This window comes from Drosophila mojavensis, unplaced genomic scaffold (genome assembly GCF_018153725.1).
Source record: "Drosophila mojavensis isolate 15081-1352.22 unplaced genomic scaffold, ASM1815372v1 contig_81, whole genome shotgun sequence".
NCBI lineage: Eukaryota > Metazoa > Arthropoda > Insecta > Diptera > Drosophilidae > Drosophila > Drosophila mojavensis.
In genome coordinates, this window is record NW_025318907.1 from 1907941 (window position 1) to 1931598 (window position 23658).

The following is a 23658-nucleotide window of genomic DNA, read 5'->3' on the forward strand; positions in this document are numbered from 1 at the left end:
TGCTCCCTTTGGAGACGCCAGTCAAAGGCAGCACTTTAAACTGCCACGCCCGCCTGGTTGCTGTTGCTGTTGTTGTTGCTGTTGTTGCTTTTGGGGCCCCTGTCTTCATGGTGCTCGCATGTGTAATGCACTCACTGCAGCTGCAGTGGCAATTGCACCTGGACAGGTCTGGCTTCTGGCGTGTATTGTTTAAGTTTCATGACGTCGACAACTTTGGCAACCAACGCCACTTAATGCAAGCAAAGCCATGAGCAGCAGCCCATGAGGTTGGGGCACAAGGCGTGGTCGTGCCCATGTCTGTGCTCAGTGCTCAGTGCTCAGTGTTGTACGCTCTGTGCCTGCACTTTGCCTCGGTATGCCGTGTGGCTTTTGTGGCAATGGCTGTGTGGCAAACCAGCAAATACTTAACAACAACAACAACAACAACAACAATAACAACAGCAACAACAACTTGTGCGCGTTTGGGTATTTTTGTCAGTGCAGCCAGCTCCAACTCGTTCGCTGCTGCTCACTTCCCTATTTAAACTAAAAGCCTTTTAATCGATTCTAAATGGGCTGCAAAATTATTGTGTTAATTTGCATTCGGAATTCGGCTCTCGGCCCGAGCTACGTAAACATTGCAATCGTCTTGGCATTTTCTGGTATTGGCATTGTACACACCCACACACACACACACACACACGCCCTCTGGGCATGGCCGAGGCGGCAACACGAAATGGAAAGTTGACAGCATGCAGCATGCAGCACTAACTACTAAATAATTAATTAATTAATGTGCTACAAGTGCAATTTGATTGCCTCGTCGTCTCTATAACCACCGGCAAGAAGAAGAAGAAGCTGAAAATACCTGTAGGTTATACACACATACACTTCAATTTACCTGTGCTTTACGACACAGCTCAAAAGACATATGCTAATTGGCATAAATATCAGAGACATTTCAAATTATTGACAAATATAAGCATCAATAATTAAATTCAAAAATCAATTAAGAGAGAAAAAGGCAATCAAATGAAAATGGTATTTTAAATATTACTGCTTGAGTGATAAATTGATATGGAAAATTTAAGGTAATGCAAAACGGAATTTATTATACATATATATAATAAATATATATAATTTTGTCTATTTTTTTGCATATATTTTTATATATATTTTTATTTATATGGGAACTTTATTATTAATCAATTTACGGTATACTTAAATTTCCATATGTTTTACATGAAATCTCATTATTTTATGTAAACCAAGAGCAAATGTTTTTATTATTAATTGCTGCTCAATCTATATACATATTTACATTACATTATGCTATACTTATAGACAACTAATATAAAACAGATACAACCAGAATTTATAAATGTTATTGACCTCTTAACGAATAAAATGATATATGTATATTTGTGCATGAATATATAACTATTTATCGGAGATAAAATAATTGTTGTAATAGTTTGAAATCTAATTATTTTAAGGATCTGAAAAAAAAGAGCAGAGACTGGATGAGCTCTAGCGGAATATTACATATATTAGTTGACCTATGGGAAAACTAAAGAATTATATTATTATTATATTTCTACAATCTCCTATAATATGTGTAAATCAAGCACAAATGGAAAATAATTATAATAACTCAAGCAGAAACCCCCCAAATGCGAGTGCTTAATCTTATATCAGCTAATGCTATAAAATAATATAAATAAAATTAAAGTAGCTGCCAACAGTTTTATCAACTGAGCTTGAACTTACTTAAGATGAAAATATAAGAGAAATAAAGCTGCAGTATTTGTGTTACTGTGTCGAGCTACTTGATCTCGTGATTTCAATTAGTTACTCTCTCACACTCAACCTTCACAGGGCAGCTGAAGGTCAGCAGAATGTGCTTATATTTTACTTAGTCTGCTGCTCTTTAGCATGCTCGTGTTCTTTGTTATGGGATTACGTGACAGTTTACGAAAATGTGAGAACTCTGTGTTATTCGGCCCAAAAAAAAAAAGAAAAAAAAAAAAACATTTTTTATTATTATGCATGTGAGTAGAGCTTTTTGTTGGCCAGCAGCTTCCCGTTTGGCTCATGTGGCACATTAGATGTGGCCACGGCCAGTCGCTTAATGTGCACGGCAATTACTGGGCACTAGCACCCGCTCTCTCTCTCTCTCTCTCTCACTTACTATCTCTCGCTCTCTCTCTCTCCCTCTATCTTTCGTAGCATTGCACATGTCGCATATTGCTTCATTGCACACGAGCACAAACAAACGGAGCGTCGACAATGTCAGCGACATTTACACAATGTCAACTATAAAGTTACCACGGGATGGGCAAGTGGGTGCCAGAGTGGGTGGGGCTGGGGGGCTGGTGGGCTGGTGGGCTGTTGGGCGGCAGGTCGTAGTTCAGGTGCAACTGGGCTACATGCGTTGACTGCAGCTCTCTGCTTTGCAATTGTGTCAAATTAATTGTCAACTGTTGTCCCCGCAGCAGTCCATCCCTGTCGCACTTGCACTCTCTCCCTCTCTTTCACTCTCACTCTCTCTCGCTCTTGCGAGCATCATGTGTGCATGTGTATTTTATGCTGTGCCTGTGTCGTCTGTTTGATAAATTGCATTTAATGGTTGACGCCAATTAAGAACATTTTTGCTGCTGCTTCACAATTTTGTTGCTGCCAGTTGCCAGTTACCAATTTCAGTTTGGCCCTCTCTCCTCTTCTCTCATTTTGCTTTATTTTTCTTTTGGCTCTCCTGCTTGGCAGTTGCTTTCAATTTGGCAACGTGTTTAAACTCAACTGATGAGACTGGCAAGACAACGGCCTAATAGAAATTGATAGCTTCGCTTGCCAGCAGCCATATATAAGCCTTTATCTCATTTTCTCCCTCTCTCTCTCTCTCTCTCTCTCTCTCTCTCTCTCTCTCTCTCTCTCTCTCTCTCTCTCTCTCTCTTTTGAACTGGCCACGTGCTTTGCTCATATTTCTCACTTCAGCACGCGCACATTACACAAAAAACATCACATTTTATCACATTTTATGCTCAACCTTGTTTGAATCTTTCGCTCTATATAATAAGTAGTTATAATGTTGCCGTATCTCAAGGTAACTCTTGGCTCTCGCATTATTTATGTGACCTGGCGTGAACGTCAAAGAGGTCAAACGTTTGTTTTCATCAGCATTCAGGAAGTCAGAAATCAGTTTACAAACCTAATTTAACTTTGAACGTCAGAGAAATGTTTTTAGCTTGGCTACAAAATATCCTAAACTGCATTATTTCCTGAACTGTATGAATTCTATTAAATCTAGTTTTTATATAAGGAGATAACAAAAGATCAAAGAAGACTTTATCTATACTATACATATCCAGCATTTATATTATTATAAGTATTATTCCCATTTAGGCTATCAACATATTATTATTATTATGAATATTATTATTTATTTATTTTTTAATAAAAATTAAATTTATATTTGCAGATGTATTATTATTAGAAAACTTCCTTTAGATTTGTGTTAGGGTATCTCTGATCTAGTGCACGACTCAACTTTACTTGGCTGATTTAAAATACAGTGTTCTCTCTTTATTTTTGTGGTACGTACGGCTGGGGTCATTAGGCGTGGCAGCACTTAGCGGTTCTACGTGCTGTGCCCAGTGCCAACCACAAATTAAGTATACGCCATGTTGCGCTGACTCCTAAAAGTATGCTGCAGTTTTGCTGCCTGCACAAACAAATGCTGAGACAACAAGCCGACAGATGGACAGCCAGACCAGGGCTGGTCAGGCAAGGCCGGAAAGGAGAGGACGCGCTACAGTACAGTCGAGTACAGTAGTACCGCAGTGTCCTGGCCTCCGTTTCGTTTCGTTTTGTTTGTTGTCTGTTTGTACGGTTGCGTGTGTCTGCAACTTTTGCTCCAGCATGAATTAAGCGCCAAAAATGTGCGAGGCACGTAAATAACTCGAGACCAACGTTCGAGCAGCACGTGACCAAATTTCGATGGCAACTTTGTTGCTGCCGCTTCCAAAAATGCTTCCATTTTTTGCCACTCCACCCCCCCTCCCCTAACTATTTTTTTCAAGTAGACTTTTAGACGCTTGCACTCGACTTTATCATGTTTTCATTTCGGGCGGCATTGCCTTTTTAATTTCTGCACATTTTGCTGGCGATAGGGCTTGGTGGGGGGTGGGCGTGGCTTTGCCACTTGATATACAATTTTTTATACGATTTTTATTATTTTTTTTATTTTTTATTTATTTGCATGCAATTTGTTATTTTTTTTTTTTTTTCTTCTTTATATTTTTACCGCTGTTTGTTGCAGCTCGCCCGCTTTGCCGCAGCGCCCAAAATTAATGCAAATAAAACGAAGCGTAGGGCAATAAAAGTTGTTGTAGCGATTTGTTGCTGATGTTACTGTTGCTGTTGCCTTTGCTGTTGTTGTTGCAGTGTGCAACATAATTTATTTACTTTTGAGTTGACTTTCCTGCACTGGACATACTCTGCAATGGCAGGCGGCCGAGGGTTTTAAAATTCAGCAAAAATATTATAAATTAGAAAATACTATTTTCTAGGAACTATCTGTATAGCTAATAACTTATTTATTTTATTTTTATTTTTAATTATATTTTATTTTTATTTATTTATTTATTTTTTATTGAAGGTACTCCAATAACCCCTTTGTGAGCCTTAAGAATTTCCACAAAATAGATGTTTTACTTATTTTTAATATTTTATTTCTATATCAATCAACTTGTGCCCTTTTTTACAGAGTATCTGCTAGTCAATAGACTTTAAAACAATTTTATTGGCGCGTCGCGGGAAAAGCGCAATTAAAATGATAATTTCACAGTGCCGTGTCACGCCCCAACGCGTCCCATCTCCGACTTCTGCTCACATAGTGCAATGGAGTAGCAGCAGCGGCAGTAGAGAGACCATTGCATTTCGCACGTACTGTGAATTATAACCGTGCCGCATAAAAGTATGCTATAATTTTGCGCTTAAATGATGCGTGCTCAGTGCCTGCGGCCAGTCCTCATGCCCTACCCTCTTCCTCTTCTTCGCTCCCCCAATTCGACTTCCATTTGGCCAGAATAGTTTTTTTTTTTTTTTTTTAATTTCTTTTTTTTTTTGAGCGCTCTGCCGCAACGCAGCCTCTATTTGAGCAGCCATCTACGCCCCTTAAAGTACCTTCAGCCGAGTTGGCCAGTCACTCCCGCCCTTCAGCCCTTCAGCAAATTTTATTGCATTCCTAGCACTCGACCATTTTTTATGCGCTTTAATTAATTCGCTTGGCCAAAAACAAAAACGAAAAACATGAAAACGAAAAACAAAGCAAATCTTATTAACTTTGGCTTTGCCTTTGCGTTCCGACTTATCTGAATGCACACAAATCCAATAAGACAGACGCTCCCATAAAAATCAATAATCAATGTCGAAGGGCCACCCCGAATAAATGAAGAAATAGCCGTAATGCTTTGCTTATTACCTTCCAATTCATTAAACGTGCCGCCAAGCCGACGTAGTCGGCCCCAAGCCCGACCCCATCCCCAGACCCTCTGGGCAGCCCTTTTCACTTAGCGTTGATGGCGGCCAGCAAATTTTTGCTTCTTTTTTTTTTCGTTTTTAGTGTGTGCGTGTGTGCTGCAGTGTATTGGTGTGTTGATTGTCTCTACGGCTCAGTAGACATATTTCTTTTATATTTTTCTTTTCTTTCGGGTACGTTCTTACTCTTGGCATTTCTAGCCGCTATACATTGACGCACTTTGTGGTTCAGTGGCTTAAATAAACATGGATCATGTGAAAGGCGAAGACAATAACAGAGCGCATGTATGAGAAACCATTTCCTTTTTTTTTTTAAGTAAAGGCGAGCTTAAATATAAGGAATAACTTTAAAATAATAAAATTAAAAATAATAAAACTTAAATAATAAATAATCAATTTAAATAAATAATAAATTTCAGTAAATACTTTAAAAAAAAAAAAAATGTATAAATCTATCCTGAATATTAAGGCTAAGTAAAATAAATTGAAGCCCTTAAAAACTACAATTTCTGATACAAAATTAATAATTAATTAATTTAATTAAGCTTAAATCTGAATCATATTTGAAAATAATTGAAAGCAATTGAAACGTAATTACATTAAAATGGCTTAATTGATGAAATAGTTTGCATAAAGAAATATAATTTATTTAAATTTTCATAAAACGATTTTAAAATATTTTATAACATTTATTTTAATAGCAGAATCTTTAATGCAGTGGCATAATTTTACTAGACACTGTAGATTTCTCATCACTCGTCGCATTCTTCTATATATATTCTTTTCGTCCACATTTCAGCTCAGTTCAATTTAATTCAATAAATCACACGAGTGGCTCGTCTTCTAAGTAAAATATCCAGACACTTGGTTACACAGACACACATACACACACAGAGGCATACACACACGCACTGTTATACAAACAATGGCGATTTCGGTGCTTTGAACCACGTCCAGTCTGGGATACTCAATCATTTTTACACTCAGTCTGGCAGGCTGACAGGCCGTTCGGCCAGCTGGCCCGCTGCTTTTCTTATCAGGCGTAAATAATCACAAACGTTGGCTAAATAATAAATACATATATGGGATGTACTTGGTCATACGTGTTTATGTATATGTATGTATACATATATATATATATTTGTATATTTGTATATATCCTTTACAGGCCTTGGCCGCCCCCTCTGCCCGTTCGGCCCAATCAACTGGCATTAATAGCCTGACGCAGTGAGGCACTTAGTCTGGGCGACTGGAGGCCGTTTTTCGTGTGGCATGAAAAATGATGCAACAGCCGTCTGAGCAGGAGGCATTAAGCGCGGTCGCATTTCCAAGCAATACGAAAATAAATATTAAATAATCATTTATTTTCACAAAAGTTTGGTTTTCTTTTCTTTTTTTCTTATTGCTTGTTTTTGTTTTTCCGTGTGCCATACATGCTCGCTCGCCAATTCGATTTAACACGGCCCGAATGCGTGTTGTAGCGTAAGAGGCGACAATTTCTTTTGCTTAATGCCTCACTGCGGCGCCCGTAAAGCAGGAGGCGGAAAAATCATACCATTTGCGTTTTCCACTGCTCTTTTTAAGGCTTTGCGGGGGAGTTTGTTTAATGCTTAATGGCCTTAAAACATAATTACCTTTTGCGTCAACTTAAATTGTACTTAATGAAAGATTTTATTATGGCTATGTACAAAAATTATTTTAAAAAAATAAATAAATAAATAAAACAATGTTGAAAAATTATGTGATAAAATTATATTATCATAAAAAAACCTTGTTCAGGATTGAGATTTATAAATTTTATTATTATAGAAGCTTGTGGGTGAAAATTAGAAATTTATGATTAAATGAATTGAATTGCAAAATTCAATAAACTGAAATGAATTTAATCAATAATTTACAACTATTTATATCAATTTAAGATAATTCTAAAATATAAATAATTTACTGATCTTTCTGTTTTTTTTGATTCTCTTTAAATGTCAAAAACTAATTGAATTGAATATACATACATATATCGAATAAAAATATATCTATAAAATAAATGATTTTCGCTTTAAAATTGATGTAAATTTTAATAAATTCTGTCTTATTTAATATACATATATACAGAATTGTCCATATTTGACGAACCCATATTATTATTTATGTTAATCAGGATTTCAAGTGTACCTTTTTTAATTAATTAATAGTTTAAAAAAATTTCTTTAACCCGAATTACATTTAATCTATATTATATCTGGTACTAGCATTTTAATTGTTATTTTTGTGAACTTTAAATAAAACAATTTGTTACATTTGCCAACCGCCCACCCTCAACCAACAGGCAACATTGCACCACAAAAACCAGCATGGAAATGTGTGTTAAATATTATGCAAAAGTTGCAAATTGCGACTAAAAAGGCATTCGTAAAATTGCAGAGGGCAAAACATTTTAATAAACTGTGCTCATACATCAAATAGCAGGTAATACACACACACACACACACATGCACACAGCAGTCATGGCAACACCTAAGGGCATGTGCATGCCAACACACACACACACACACACATACTTGCGCACGTAATTGGCGGCAAAACAATTAGTAAAATTTCAGAGTTCACAGTAAACGGTGTCTGTATTAGAGTGCGTGTGTGTGTGTGTGTGAGCTTAAAATATATTTGTATACAAAACTGCGCATAACAGTATGCAGCAGCAAATAAACAAAAAATACATCTGACGAGCTGCCTAAGTTACAAGTTGAAGAGCAGCTGGAGAACTGGAGAATTGGAGAGCAGTCGAGGGGAGTGGGCGGTGCCGGCAACAGTTGTCTGCTGTGGGACAGGCGGTGCCACTGTGCGGCAATCTGTCAAGTGGCAAAAGCCAAAGCATTGCAACTGTTGACACACTTTGCCAATTGCAGCACTTGCTGTTTGGGGCGGGGGAGTGGGGGGTGTGGGGGCGTGACTGCAAAAACATTTTACTCGTTGCTGGACCCGTAATAAATTACCGTAATTTCAAAAACACTTAGTGCATGTGGCTGAGCGATTGCTCCAGCATGTGTGGGAGAGTGTTAGCGCGTGTATGTGTGCATGTGTGTGTGCGTGTTGTGGAGCATTAGCATACGTGCACACTTTTTTAAGCAGCTGCAAAGCATAGGCAAGCGATGTGTGGCAAAAGCAAAGGAATGTCGCAATTTCCGTTTGAAGCGCAGCAACTGGCAAGTTGCAAATGTCATACAAATACACACATACACACACACACACACACATATACACATGCTGGCATACACCTGACTGTCAAGCCTGGCTCGTTGATTGGCTGCATAAGCTGCAAAGACGCCGTAGACCCACAGAATCGGAGCGAGCTGCCTTAATGGAAAAGCTATGCTGCCTGTCACCAGCTGCCAGCTGCCACTTCTCAGCTAACTATAGATGAAACAGATCCTTTTGTAGAAATGTTGCAAGTGTCCTACTTATAGGCGCTATGGCAGCGCACTTATTAAACTAGCATGCATCAATAAATCAAATTTATTGAATAAATAAAAGATACACTCAATATACTATTACAACTGATGACAAAAGATGTGATATGATTTAGTTGAATTATTGATGTATATAAAATATTTGAACTACACAATGTATCAATCGATAACGATTGATATTATATGCATGATGCATCAAACAATGAAATGATACTTTCTTATATATTTTAATTATATAATGCATTAATATATATTAATATATGGCCTGTAATTATATAATATATTTTCATTGCACAATGCATTAAGCGATAACAGATATTGCTATCAAAATATTCGTTTACTAAAATAATATCTTTTAATTACAATAATGCATTAATCGTTAGAAAAATATTACATTAAGTTCTGTAATTATATAGTAAATTTCCATTGCAAAATGCATTAATCGATAAAGGAACATATGATATTGATATCAAAATATTTGGTAATATTTCCTTTACTAAAATAATATCTTTTAATTACAACAATGCAATAATCAATAGCAAAATATATAATATGATGTCCTCTATTTATATAATATACTGATATTGCAAAATTCATTCATCGATAACAGAAGATATGATATCGATAGCAAAATATATTATTTAATTTTCTGTATTTATATTATATATATCCTTTACAAAATGCATTTGTCGATCAAAAAAAGCAAAATAGCAAAATATATATTATGATGTCCTGTATTTATAAAATATATTTATATTGCACAATGCATTAATCGATCAATAAATATGTGATATCGATAGAAAAACATTTGATATGAGATCCAGTTTTGATATAATCTATTTCATTTGCACAATGCATTCATCGATAACAAAAGATATTATGTGACTTAATCGCACAATGCAATCGATAAGAAAATGTACGATTTGATTTCTCTTACTAATATAATATATATTTTCATCACAGATTGCATTCCAATAGCTCGAGTGTGGACTTACTACAATATTCTATGACTATAAAATCCTATTCAAACACATTCAAGTCCGATAACAAAGAAAGCCAACTGACAACGTAGCTTGATATCCTAATTAGGTAAATTTACCAGCCAACAGACACTGAGATAATGTTTAAGAGCACGTAGTACATATACCTACCTATATATATTTATAGCTATTCCGTATGCTCTGGCCAGGCAGACGCGAACGACCTCCAACTGGAGCACCGAACTTTAAGGTCTGTTACGAGTTCGATTCAGTTGGTATTTGCTGGGCCGTTTCGAGTGGACAGCAAATCAGAGTGTGACATCGAAACGTCTTCAATTTGAAATGACGAGGACAATGGGCAGTGACTGAAACATGGTCGGAACACGAACAGGAGGAGAAGCAGCAGCAGCATCTGCTGCAGCAGTTGTATGGACCGCGAGGCAAAGGAATAGCGAACGGATATGAACTGCAAGTGCGCTGCTGACTGTCAATGGGAATGTCGACGGGAGCAAGGACGTTGGGGACGAAGGCGACATCATCGTCATGCCGACGTTTGTTGTTGATGAGCTTGTTTTCGAGTGTCCACACACACAGCAGGAGCAACAACAGCAGGAGGTGGACTGGCCACTTGACGCTTTTACTAACCTTTTCAACTTGTTCAAACAAGTTGGCAACTTCATTCATTTTCTTGAAATGCTCGTCGCGTGCACTTGCCGCTGCCTTCAACTGGGGATGGGTGGGTGTGGCAGGAGCAGCAGCGGGAGAAGGGGGCGGCGTGGCAGTAAGTCGCATCATGTGCGCTGCGCCCCTGTTGTCGCATGTGTGTGCAACAGTTGCAAGCACTTCAAAGCGCTGCAGTTGAGCCACCCGCAAATATCAAGCATACGCCCTGAGTAACAGGCTCAAACTTCATTCAATTTGCTGTCAACAATATTGGCTGCCGGCTTGAGGCATGCCTTTTAGCTGCTGCTGCAAACATAACTGAAATGATGCGGAAAATTGTGTTGAACTGCTCTGGCAAAGTATTTTCAACTGAGCTAAGATGGATGCAATATATACATATGTATATATATAAAGGAAACAAATTTTACTTCCATTGCTGGCCAATTCTTATGTAAAAGCATTTTCATTTCGGTCTTTAAGTATTTAATAACGAGTCAAAATCATGGTCTTTAAGTAGCCCTGGAATACCCCCAAAACTGTCGTCGGCCTTGTGATGGCCCCGCACATGAAAATGAAAACAATTTGCCAGCCAAGGGCAATAAAGATGCCGCATTCAAGGGGCTACAAATGTCTGATCATCTGGTCATGGAAGTCTCTGCAGATGTGTGTGTGTGTATGTCTGTGTGTCTTTATATATTATATGGCGCTGTGTGCACATGTGCCTCTCATTGGCGCTTTATTGTGATGTGCACACGAATATTTATCTCGCATCCTTTGCCTCCTTGTGCCTGGCGCCTGGCGCTTGGCGCCTTCGTTGCTCCTTATTTGTTTAGCCTGGCATTTTATTTTTACTGTTTATAAGCTGACAAAATTGTTTGGCTGCTCTTTATATTTGCGGGCTCGTTGACGCTGTCGTCGTTAAATGATTCTCCTCCTGCCTTATGTTAACGGCCACACTGTGTGGCTGAGCGTAATAAAAAAGGGCCGCAGCACATAATTGGCTCGAGCTACTGGCCAAAATTCGGACTCGAACGCTGCTCATACGCCATGTGAGCCACCCACTTAAGAGAGATTTTTTTCAGTTTTCAAATGGTTTCTTTTTTGTTTTTGTGTGGCCAGCATCAAAGCCGAATCAAATCAGCTGCACCCACCCACACACACACACACACACACACACACGCTCACGCATATTGGAGAAAAAACATTCGGTTTCGGCTTTGCATTGATAAGCACTGGAAGCGTTTTTCAATTTCATGCACTTGACTGCGGCCGCTGGGCACTCGTCAAAAATAAAAAAAAAATTAAAAAAAAGGCAGCAGCAAATCCCCCGATTGCTAGCCACCAAATCCTGCCCAATGGACATTTCCTCATCGCTGCTCGCATTGCGTAAGCAAATGCGAATCTCCTGCAGAATTCCGGTCTCTCCAAGAGTGGGCGTTATGTATGTGCATTTTTCGGCTTTTCTCTCGCGCTTCGCCGGCTTTAGAAAATACCTCCAAAAATAAAAAAAAAAAAAAAAAAACAAATGAAAACTGATTTTTTTCTCTTTTGTAAAAACTGTGTCAACTGCTTTTGTTTGTTTTTCGGCTGGCAGGCAGGCCCCTGGGCGGCCTCTGTCAACTGACATTAGTTTTAGTTTTTCTTCCACATAAATTTCGGTAAAAAAAAAAAAAAATAAATAAAAAAAATAAAAACCAAAAAAAAATTTTAAAAAAATATTTACTCAAAAAAACTAAGTAAAGCCAACAAGAAATGGCTAACTCTGGCACGCCCAGGGCAGCTTCAACTGATGCGAACGCCTTGGAGCTGCAGCGGCTGATCTCACGCAGCTACAAATCGATGAACAAACTGGTTCACTTCTACAATGGCCAGCTGCACGAGGAGCTGAGCACGCTGATGAGCTCCATGCAAGAGGATCAGCTACCGAGACGCAGCATCAGTGAACATAGCTCGCAGCTAACTGAGGCACTCGACTTGAAGTGGTGAGCTAGCTGTTCGATATATCCTGATAATAGCTTTTAATTATTATGAATTATTACAGTTTGGCAGGCTTCAATAGGCTAAGCCATTTCCTAATGATGCGGCCCAGTTGCAGCAGTCTCGATTTGCATGGCACCGCCGAATTCAGGCAACTCTAGGCCCAGCAAAATTGATTCATAGAGCTGGCAAACGGTTCGCAAGGAAATTCACCCAAGAAATGGCTTCAAAGCGCATTGCAGCACCTAACGAGTACTGACGCTTGTTCATTTTGTAAACGAGTTTTCCATATGAGTAAATCATTTTATTATCATAGCATTTCACGAATTTATGCGAATAATACACTCTGTTCTAAATATTTGGGCTACAAATTGTTTGCGTTTATCCAATAAAACTAAATGAATTACTATTGAAGTGGAATTTGAGAGCTTATGGGTAGCATTTCAAGCATAATAAATAAGTATGTTTAGAGAATATATACAAGCTGTTCAAATATCAACATTCTTGAAATGAGCTAAGCCAAAGTCAAACTCAATAATAAAATGCATTTTCATTTGTGATTAAATTGTAAAGTGACTCAAGCTTTCAATTAAGTTTTATTTCTTTGAGTATAAATATTAAGTAATATTTTCTCTCTTTTAATACTGCAATACTTAATATCTTTAGCCATTTTTAGTTAGTCTAATATGCATATGAGCTGGCCTTTTTGGTCTCGTCTGGCCAAGGGATCGTCATTCATTCTATGAACTTAATTAACATGCTGGCATTTCCAGACGTAAGGTGAGCCTACAGGGCAGACATTTTTATGGCGCATTGTTAACGCGCGTTGCATGAGCCACACACACACACACACACACACACACACACACATAGACAAAAAGAATAGCAGGAGCAGCAGCAGCTAGGAGCCGACTGGCAATACAATTTGCTGTGACAAATGCGGCCATAAACAAAAATGGCGACGCCGCCATTTTCTAGTGCAGCGACAAAATGGCTGCCAGGCTAAAGTGCCAGGCGCTGGGCGAGAATTTAATTTGGACGACCTTTTATGGAATTTATCACACGCGACCCTCGTCTCTGACAGCGGATTTCGAGTGCAGTTGGCTCGCCAATTCGCTTTGGCTCCCAGGCCGCCCCCCGCCAGCCACACAGACCTTGGTAATGAAATTTCGCTTTGGCAATTACGTGTAGCCCAATGGCAATTTGAGATGTCGCTGGGTTACGGCCACTAAGCGCTGAGCATATGTTTAGGGTAGTTAGAACAGCTCGAGTGGCCGCTGCACAAATTGTGGGCTAAGTAAGCGACGGGCCGACGGCCTTGGCCCAAGCCCCCAAATCAATTTCATTGTGCGTCAGCGGCGACAAGCGGAAAACAAAGCACCACAAATTCATGAAAAACTTGGGAAACTCAGTATGAAAACAATACGAAGAATGTCGCGTGGAGCACAACGCATCCTAGATACCCTTATACATGATGAGTACAAATATTTTATGCAGTACATTTAATATAGCTACAGCAACTCATAATATTTATCTTAATCAATTTTGATTCCATAATAAATATTGATTTATTCATTTCTTTCAGATTGTAATAAATTAAAATTTAAGCACTGGCAACTGGCTTATAATAAATATAAATTCACATAGTCAGCTCCAGCTTATTTCCAAAGGGATATTCACATTGCCCTCTGCTAGAGTATTAAAGTACATTTTGCAAAAATATTTTCATGGCTCGCAGCTAAAATGTTATTAAAGTCAATAACATCAAGAAGAGCACAATATTTTTTATGGGGATGCTAGCCGAGTCGAGGCTAAAGAAACTTTGCCAAATATGTATAAAAAGAGCTTATAAATAAAATCAAATCGATGACAAAAAAAAAAGAGACGAAAAAAGAAAAGTCATTGGCTAATGTCGAAGCCATAAAGATATAAAAAATTACATCTAAATAAAAATTTATTTATTTACATAAATTACGCAAAGTATCGAAAGAGCAACGAGCTGCACTTAGATGACAGTTAAGGGCAGCTATTGGAACAAGTTGGCAGCACCAACTGTCATTCAGCTTGCTTCCATAAAGCAATTCACTTTTGCATTGACTTGGCGGCTCAAGTCTAAGCTGTCATATTATTAAATTGGTGGAAAGCATTTGAGTTTGAGATTTCGAAAAGTTGCAATCATGAAAGGTAAAGTAACCGTAGAAGAAGAAGAACCTAAGCAGCCAGCGGATTCTTGCAAGAAAGACCCACGAAAATTGGGGAATGACAGCGGTGACGTCTTTGATGATGAGCTCCATAAGCTGAAGCTCGCAGGGCTAACATCGCACGAATTCTATGGCTCGGACGAAGAGCTGGAGCGCAAAGTGACTGTGGCCGCCTTGGCAACTGAACGCGAGCGTCAAAATCAACCGCATGATCAGCTGCTCATGGGCGAGCAGGAGCTTTCGGGAGTGCTGCGCACACTGGCAAGCGTCTATGATTTTCGAAAGGGTCGCCTGTTGAAGAAGCCAAAGGAGGCAGCAGTGAAGCCGTTGGGCGTGCCGCAGTCACCGAAGTTGGACGAGGAACCTGTTGTACCGCCTGAGCCAGAGACGGTGGTGGTGGACCAGCAGCAGCACCAGCAGCAACAGCAGCAGCAGCACCAGCAGCAACAGCAGCAGCAGCAACAGCAGCAGCAGCAGCAACAGCAGCAGCAGCAGCAGCAACAGCAGCATCAGCAGCAGCAGCAGCAACAACAGCAGCAGCAACAGCAACAGCAGCAGCAACAACAGCAGCAGCAGCAACAGCAGCAGCAGCAGCAGCAACAGCAGCAGCAGCAGCAACAGCAGCAGCAGCAGCAACAGCAGCAGCAGCAACAACAGCAGCAGCAACAACATCAGCAGCAGCAGCAACATCATCATCAGCAGCAGCAGCAACATCAGCAGCAGCAGCAGCAGCAGTGGCATCAGCAGCAGCAGCAACATCAGCAGCAGCAGCAGCAACATCAGCAGCAGCAGCAGCAGCAGCAGCAGCAGCAGCAGCAGTGGCATCAGCAGCAGCAGCAGCAGCAACAGCAGCAGCAGCAACAGTGGCAACAGCAGCAACAGCATAAGCAACTGCAGGAGCAACTGCAGCAGCAGGAACGGATGCAGCAGCAGCAACTGCAGGAATTGCAGCAGCAGCAACAGCAGCACCAACAGCCACGACTGCAGGAGCAACAGCATACGCAGCTGCAGCCACCGCTATTTATTGCTCCGCCACTACCGTATCCTTTGGACTTTCCAATTCATTTACAAGCAACAGTGGATCCTCAATTGCTTGCACAATCATATGCACGACATCCGATTCCTCGACCACTTTCCCTGGTGGCTCCACCACCTTGTCCTGTTCCTGCTCTAGAGCCGATTCGTCCGCCGAGAATGCCGGAACCACGCCGTCCTGTCCACAACAACGAAAACATCTCTCAGCGAAATCATCCAACAGGTGTCCGATATCCAAATAGACCGCGTTCACGACATCGCGATCCCCCGTTCGGGCCACCGCCTCGCCAGCCGGTGCACCGTCAGCCACTATACGCACCGCCGCAGCGCCAGCCGTCGCATGCGCCACGATCGATGCGCAGGCCCATCGTTGTTGTGCCTGCTGAACCCAACAGTTTGATAACTCTGCACAATGTGAAGCTGGTGCTGCAGGAGCTGTGCTTCGTGCCGCCGGCCTCGCTGAGGCGCTCAGATCAACGGATCGAAGAGGTCAATGTGGTGCGCAGCGTGCGCGGTGAACAGCAGCACTATCGAGTTGTGGACAGTGTGGTCGAGCTGACAGCGGAGGACTGGCATCAGGTTGTGGCCGTATTCGTATTTAATCCGCAACAGCAGTTCATTGGCTGGCCCAATGAGGACGACCCAGCGGCCATCTGTCGAAAGTATTGTGCCTTCCACTTGCAGTATACGGACAAACCGATTTATCCGGATCTGGAATCGTTGCGGCTCAATATACTGAGTCTGCCAGAGGATGACCGCAGTCAGGACACCGTTATTCTGAGGCAATTTTGGCGCAAGCTGGATCAGTACATGGAAAACAGGAATCGCCCCACGGGCTCTGCCCGTCAGAACTAAGCTGAGCTGTGGAAGTGGAGCGCACTTAACACACATATCGTCCGATAATACATAAAGATATAAAATCAATAAATGAAATTGAATAAACAGGCCAAAGACAAAGGCACATATAAAATATATGTATACACATATGGAGGGATGATTGGGGGCGGGGCTGGGTCGGTTTATCTTGATGTTAACGACGATAATAAAAAGTGTACCAGCAGTGACGGCGCATCAGAAAAATATATCACGTAAGTATAAAAATCATATAAAAACGTTGCGAAACTGCAAAGTTGGCGAAAAAATTAAGAGCACAAACAAGTCAATGGAAAAGAGCAGGGATACGGAAAGAGAGAGAGAGATAGTCAGAGAGAGAGAGAGGGGCGATAGGGCAACGGTCTGATAAGATAAGCATGGGTGGAGTGAAATGAAACGCACGCGTAGGACAACAGCTAAATGGCACACAGCGGAGCAGTTGTCTTATATACGAGAATAAGCCTGCGTGTGTGTTTATATACATATATAAGTCACTGTGAGCGTCCCATAGCACAGTGGGCAAATAGAGTGTAGCTGTGCGTGTGCATGTGTGTGTGTGTGTGTGTGTGTGTTTATAATGGAGCTTAACACGTCGCATAGAAATCACTGGTAAAGTGAAACTTTTATATTTAAAAAGTGCGTGGCTAGCTGCAGACTGAAGCTAGATAAATCGTTATAAACTAGTGCAACCAAGGGACGAGATGTGGCAAAGGCAACTCTTGCAGCCTGCAACGTCACAGAGATAATAAGTAGATTAACTCAGAGCATAAAAATGATAAATATTATTAAAACTTGCGTTTTGAAATGAGCTAAATGTAATACAGATTTATATCAATCTATATATAAGAAATATATTATTTTCTTTTTGTTTGACAAATATTAAAAATTGCTTATAATACTAAGCAAACTGTAGCACAAACTCCATTATATAAATAAATTATAAATATTAAAATATGTATATAAAAATTAGCTAAATACGGATATATATTTATATAAATCTAAAAATTATAAATATTAAATTTACATGAATTCAAAATGTTAAATTTTGATAAATAGAAAAAATTGCATATACAAATTAATATAAAATATTTATTTTCTATATTAAATATTATATAAAAGCTTGCAAAGAAATTTAAATAAATATTTATATGACAAATATTAATTTATCTATATATTCATAATATAAAAAATAGCATGTAGAAGTTATATATGTAACAAATATTTTAAGAAATCTAAAAATAATAAATTATAATTTTCTAAATGACAAATATTAAAAATTTGATAAGGTAACACTGATTTCTATAAATGATAAAATTTAATTCTCAATAATTGAAAAAAAAAAAAAAAAAAACATTTTTTATAAGTAATTAATAATTAGTTATGTGGAATTTTTTTTAGAAATTATTTGCAATGTATAAAATATATTTTTTTTTTAAATCTATAAATGTTAAATATTAATATTAATATTAAATATTAATATATCAGAAATAATAGATATAAAAAGTTAAAAAAATTGTATAAATACTTCAATTTTAAAATATATAATCAACATAAATATATACAAATAGAATGCAATAATAAAAAGATATAAAATGTTTATAAAACAAATTTTAATATTAGTAGACTTCAAAAGCTGCCAAATATCTGAATTATTGCTGAGGCTATAATATTTAACAGATTTTAAAATACTTTCGGCCCACGTTTCTCATTTTTGTTCCACTGTACAAGGTACCCTATGAGCAGCAGCTAGTTAGTGAGGAGCAACAGTCAGTTACGGCTGCTTGGCAATCGACTTCTTTTCTAACAGATAATTCGATGACTTACGCAACGTGTGTGAGACAAAGGCAGGTTGAGTTCAAGTCGGTGGCGCGAGTGGTTGGCCTGCGTGTGTGTGTATGTGTGTATGCGTGTGTGTGACTGACTGTGTGTAAATCGAGTTTGTCGCCAATATTCAATTTTGTAAATTGAAGCAAAGTAGTAATAAAAAGTAAAATGAAATCGAATTCGTGCCAGCTAAGATAAAAATGTAAGCACATGAGAAAGAGAGTGAAAAATACACAGTAAAAAAAATAAAAAATAAATAAAAAAACATATAAGATGTAAGGTTCTATTAACCCACAAGAAATTGAATAAAGGTTCGAAGACAATGGTGCAGTTTCTCCTTTTGCGGATAAAGAATTTTAAAACGAATTGCAATTTTACAGCCAAGGCTAATCGACATTGGCCAGCCATCGATTGACTATAAGTGTGAGATATTCCTTTCTCAGCTTATAGCTTAATTTATGTGCCTGGCCATGTATCCTATGGCACAGAGCAAGAAGGAGAAGAAGAAGATGCTGAAGAAAGCAGAGCTAAATTCTCAAATGCTGTTCACATAAATTTCGGGTGAAAATTTGCATTTTCAGCACTGAGGCGAACGAATATGAAGAAAAACAAGTGCAAATGCGCTTCGCATTACAATTGGGGATTGTGGCCGGGTCTAATGTACGGCCATGGCACGCCCACTTAACGCCCACAGCGGCCAACAAATGGCACATAATTCAATGCTCGATGGCAGCTTTCTCTGTGGCCCTTTGATTTGCTCCTTTATGCTCCAGTTTAAGATACATACTCAAAGTACATACATACATCCATACATATATATGTATGTACATACACTTATTTTCATGCTCGTTTTATGGCTTGAGCAGCGCCCGCTCATCGATGGGCGTGGCACGTCGTCAGCGTAAATAAAATGGCGCATGAAAATCCAAAGAACGCATTTCCATTAAAAAACGCGACTGCAATCGGATTGTGGAGCCATTGATGTATCCAGTTATGGAGCGAGTCTGCCCAGAAACATCGACCATTCGCATTGACATTTAAATCCACTGAGAAAATGAACGACGTTGCGAATAATAAAGCATTAATCGAGAAGGAAGTAATATTGTGCAATATTCGCTAGTTCGTCAATTTTTATTACGTTCTGCTAATTTTTAAAAACTATAAATAAAAACTTTTAATTTGACGTTGTAACTATTTTACACATCTGGCTTTTTATTAAATTTTTAAAATTATTACCAAAATTATTTTTCGTTAAGTAAAGCTAAATTTGAGTGAATCGAAAACTTGTTTCTCCTTGCCTTTAACTTAATGGCTTTTCGCCCATACTCATACGAGAGCACAACTCAAATTGAATTGATATCGTTTGCTGGTATTACTTGTGACTTAACACTGATTATACACGCTTCAAGACATTTTCGCACTTACTTATACGATAACGCATACAGATACTCGTGCATAGATGTGTGCGTGTCTCTGTGTGTGTGTGTGTGTGTGTGTGTGTGCACTTACTTACTTATGCCAAGCGAAACTTTTACTTTATACCCAAGCGAGAACTCAGAACCGGCAACCGAGAAGCGAGAAGCACTTTTAGCTACCATAAATCCCCATGCTTCGAAAACTTTAAAAAAGTGTGGCTAAAGTTTGTAGCCCGTATCAAAAATAAGAAAGAATAAAAAAAAAGTGGAAAAAAGAAAAACTCAAAAACAACATCAAATTGTTAAGAGGAAGATAGAAACCTGTAAGGAATTCAGAGTCGAGAGCTCTTTCTCTCTGTCCCTCTTACTCTCCCTCCATCTGACTGAGCTGCTGTTGTTGCAATTGTAATCAAAAAATAAACTTAAAGTGCGCGACATAAATCGAACAATCAAACCAAGCAGAAAAATCATATGAGATTTAGTTTACGGATGCAGAGATTCCCATAGAGACTGAGTCTCAGGGGAAAGTTGAAGTACAGAAATTTAGTTTCTGACTGAATTTAGCTGAATATTTTATTTAAAGAATTTTTTTTAAGACTCAATTTTTTTATTTGACCATTTTATATATTCATGATTTTATTTGTTTAATTTTTTATTTAATTTTTATTTAATTTTTTGTTTAGTATTTTACATAATTATACTCTAAATAAAACAGAAATTTTCCTAGAATTTTTTTAATGTTTAATTTAATTTTTTTTTCTAATTTTTATTTAATTTTTTGTTTAGTATTTTACATAATTATACTCTAAAAAAAACAGAAATTTTCCTAGAATTTTTTTAATGTTTTATTTTGTGCCTCGCACTCTAAGCGTTATTACAGGGTATACAAAAAGGTATCATCTCATATTGAATAGACACACCCACACTCCTGCTGATATGTTGATATGCCATACCAAGGTAAAATCACGGCGACACTTTGCTGACTACGTCTACAGCATGGGAAACCAGTCGCACCACACGTACAACCACAATGAGCAGTGCCTGCGATGGCTGGCCACCATTTGGTGGGTCTTTGTTCAGTTTTGTTTGGCTTGTTTTGGCCAACGCCCGCCAATTGTTGGCCATTGATTGCGATGGAGCATTGAATGCATTCGCATTCAGAGTGACAAAGGCGTGTGGCGGTGCATGGGGCGTGGTGCGTGCTGCGTGGTGTGTACAACTGTGGCTTATGAATGGAAGGTGAGGGAAAGGCACTCGACATATGGGCAGATTTTCGAATGCATGTTTATGGCGTAATACAATTATCGCTGGAAAGCTAAAAATGCGCTTGGCAAATGAATAAAAACTTTTGTGTAAATGCAGCCACAGAGAGCCACTGCAACAGCAAAAGCAACAACAACAACAACAACTCGAGCCCTTAATTGCAGTTCGTCCATGGGTTTTACTTATAAACAAGAGCGGCCTATCGTTAACGAGCTGCCAAACAAACATGGGGATCCATTTGCATTACAAGTGCAACAAGGCTGTGAGTGCAACCTGTGGCACACTCGTAACAGAGAGTGCACATGTGTGTGTGTGTGTGTGTGTGCTCTGGTCAGCTTGGCAACTTTTCAACTTGTGCCAATCAAACAAGTTCAATAACGGTAATTAACAGTGCAACGGTCAGCGCACGGATGCTTCAAATGCAACTCGAACTCGAACTGGAACTCGAATACGAAAACGACGCCGTAATTTGTGAAAAGTTCAAAGCTATTAGCATGTCCCCACCATAACACCCGCACACCCTCCCTACCCACCACCCCCTAGCCGTGCTTGGTACGTTTCCGTGTTGTCGTCATCGTTGGCAAGTAACGGAAGTATTCGAGTATTCGAGCCTGCACCACCCGCCTAATGATGGCAATTGGCCGCCCCACCACCACGGCCACGGTTATAGGCCATTAGCGCCGTGGGGCCAGGCAGTACAGTGCAGAGGCTAAAAGCGCGGCGTTTTTCGTACTGGGCCGCTTGGCCACTTGGCATGTCAGCTTTGATTGAACCTGATGGACGCGCCTAATGTGGTTTAATTGTGAATGATGTGCAGAGGTCACAGCGGATGCCTCTAATGGTTATTAATGTGCACTAATAACTAAGCCCGCCGGCCAGACAGGCCCGCCATCGACAGATAGACGGACGGAGAGACGGCAAGTGCAACTAAGTGACAGCAGCGTTCAGTTCATTAATGTCATGTTTAGTGCTGAGAGAATTTAACTCAATGCCTGAGCGCAATTTGAGCAAATTTCAGACTACAGAGCGGTGTACAATATAAGCCTACAACTTAATTTATTTTTTATTTATTTATTTTTTTTTTTTTTTATTGTGAATTACTATTTGATAATCATATAAAACTTATGCCACAAATTTATTTTTTACAGACTTTTTTTTACAGTCTTAAATATATATTTTATTGGCGTACAAAAATTTGTGGCATTACAGAGGTTTGTCTGGAAATTGTTTACACTCAACTCAACTATTTTTGGCCAAAAAAAAAATATTTGTTTTATTTTTAAATTCTTATACGCATATTTACTCTAATAAACAGAGCTGTGCACAAATTCAGTTTGTTTGCAGTTGTTGCAATCTGTTAGCGGATCTATCAATTTGTAGCATTTTCAAGCTCATATAAGCCACACACATGAGTACACACACACACACGCATGCACTCACACTTCAATGGGGCAAGAGCCGCAGGAATCGAGAACACGCAACCTGACGGGCCGGATGCTTGGCAACTAAACCCGGGTGGGTCAGCAAAGGGTTTGGCCAGCAGCAGAAGCAAGAGGAAGAGGAGGAGGAGGAGGAGAAGCAGGAGGACTTGCATCCGATTCACTTTATTCTTTCTGCGTTGAGGCGGCCACTTTGGTAACAGAACTTGAACATGAGTGCAATCAAATGTATTACATTTTGTGCAACTTAAGCGGTGACTGAAGTGCCGAAGACAGCTGAAGCAGAGCGAGACAAGCCAGCAAGCCAGAGAGAGCGAAAGAGAGAAAGAGAGAGACAGAGAGAGAGCGAGAGAGCAGGAGAAAGAGTGAGCATCTGTGAAAATGAGAGCGAGTCTGCCAGCTAGAGCGAGTCATGGATATATCCGACTTTGGGTGCAATGATTTCCTGGGAAACTCAAGTCAAGGCTGCGGCTGCGGCTGCGGCTGTGGCTGCAAAAACTAAGCAGATGAAGTGCCTGCCTCTGCCACGCCCCATTTCCAGCACACAGACACATGCATAGCAACGTCGACGTAATGTAGCAGCATGTGGCAGCAGCAGAAAAAAAAAATGGGCCAACGGCAAACAACTCGGATAAAGGAAATTGCTAGAAATGCATTTTGTGGCTTATGAGCCATGAAGCAACAACCCGAAATCCAAGATCTACTTGTGCTCCATGCACCTTGAGCTACATGAAAGGCGGCGCATTGCCATGTCTGACAAATCAATTGAGTTTGCTCGACAAACATCCGCTCGAATGCCAGCCGACAGGCAAATGAATGCACTGCAGTGGCTTATTTGAATAAATAACAGACACTCGATGAGTACAGCTATTCATTGTGGCAGGAGTCTGCCGGCAATTAAATGTGACTGCATCGGCATTAGCCCAGGACAAAGGATTTTTAACTATGACAAATTCACAGTGTTTGCCCAATTGGCTATAATGTCTTGACGGATGATTGAGCAATGA

General features: G+C 39.4%; 2 protein-coding genes across 2 annotated transcripts in view; one reads left to right on the forward strand and one right to left on the reverse strand.

The window, feature by feature from the left end:
• Positions 1–23658, reverse strand: part of LOC6580482 (hemicentin-1) — a 206323-nt gene that overhangs the window by 59812 nt on the left and 122853 nt on the right. The window lies entirely within an intron of this gene.
• LOC6580483 lies at positions 12211–13015 on the forward strand. The gene is made up of 2 exons (XM_002006285.4): positions 12211–12606; positions 12666–13015. Exons 1-2 carry the CDS (start codon positions 12377–12379, stop codon positions 12760–12762), a joined length of 327 nt encoding a protein of 108 aa, XP_002006321.2. The 5' UTR covers positions 12211–12376; the 3' UTR covers positions 12763–13015.

Coding starts and splice junctions, on each gene's coding strand:
- LOC6580483 (XM_002006285.4), top strand. CDS start 12,377: ATGGCTAACTCTGGCACGCCCAGGGCAGCTTCAACTGATGCGAACGCC. Junction 12,607..12,665: donor GAGGCACTCGACTTGAAGTG/GTGAGCTAGCTG, acceptor GAATTATTACAG/TTTGGCAGGCTTCAATAGGC.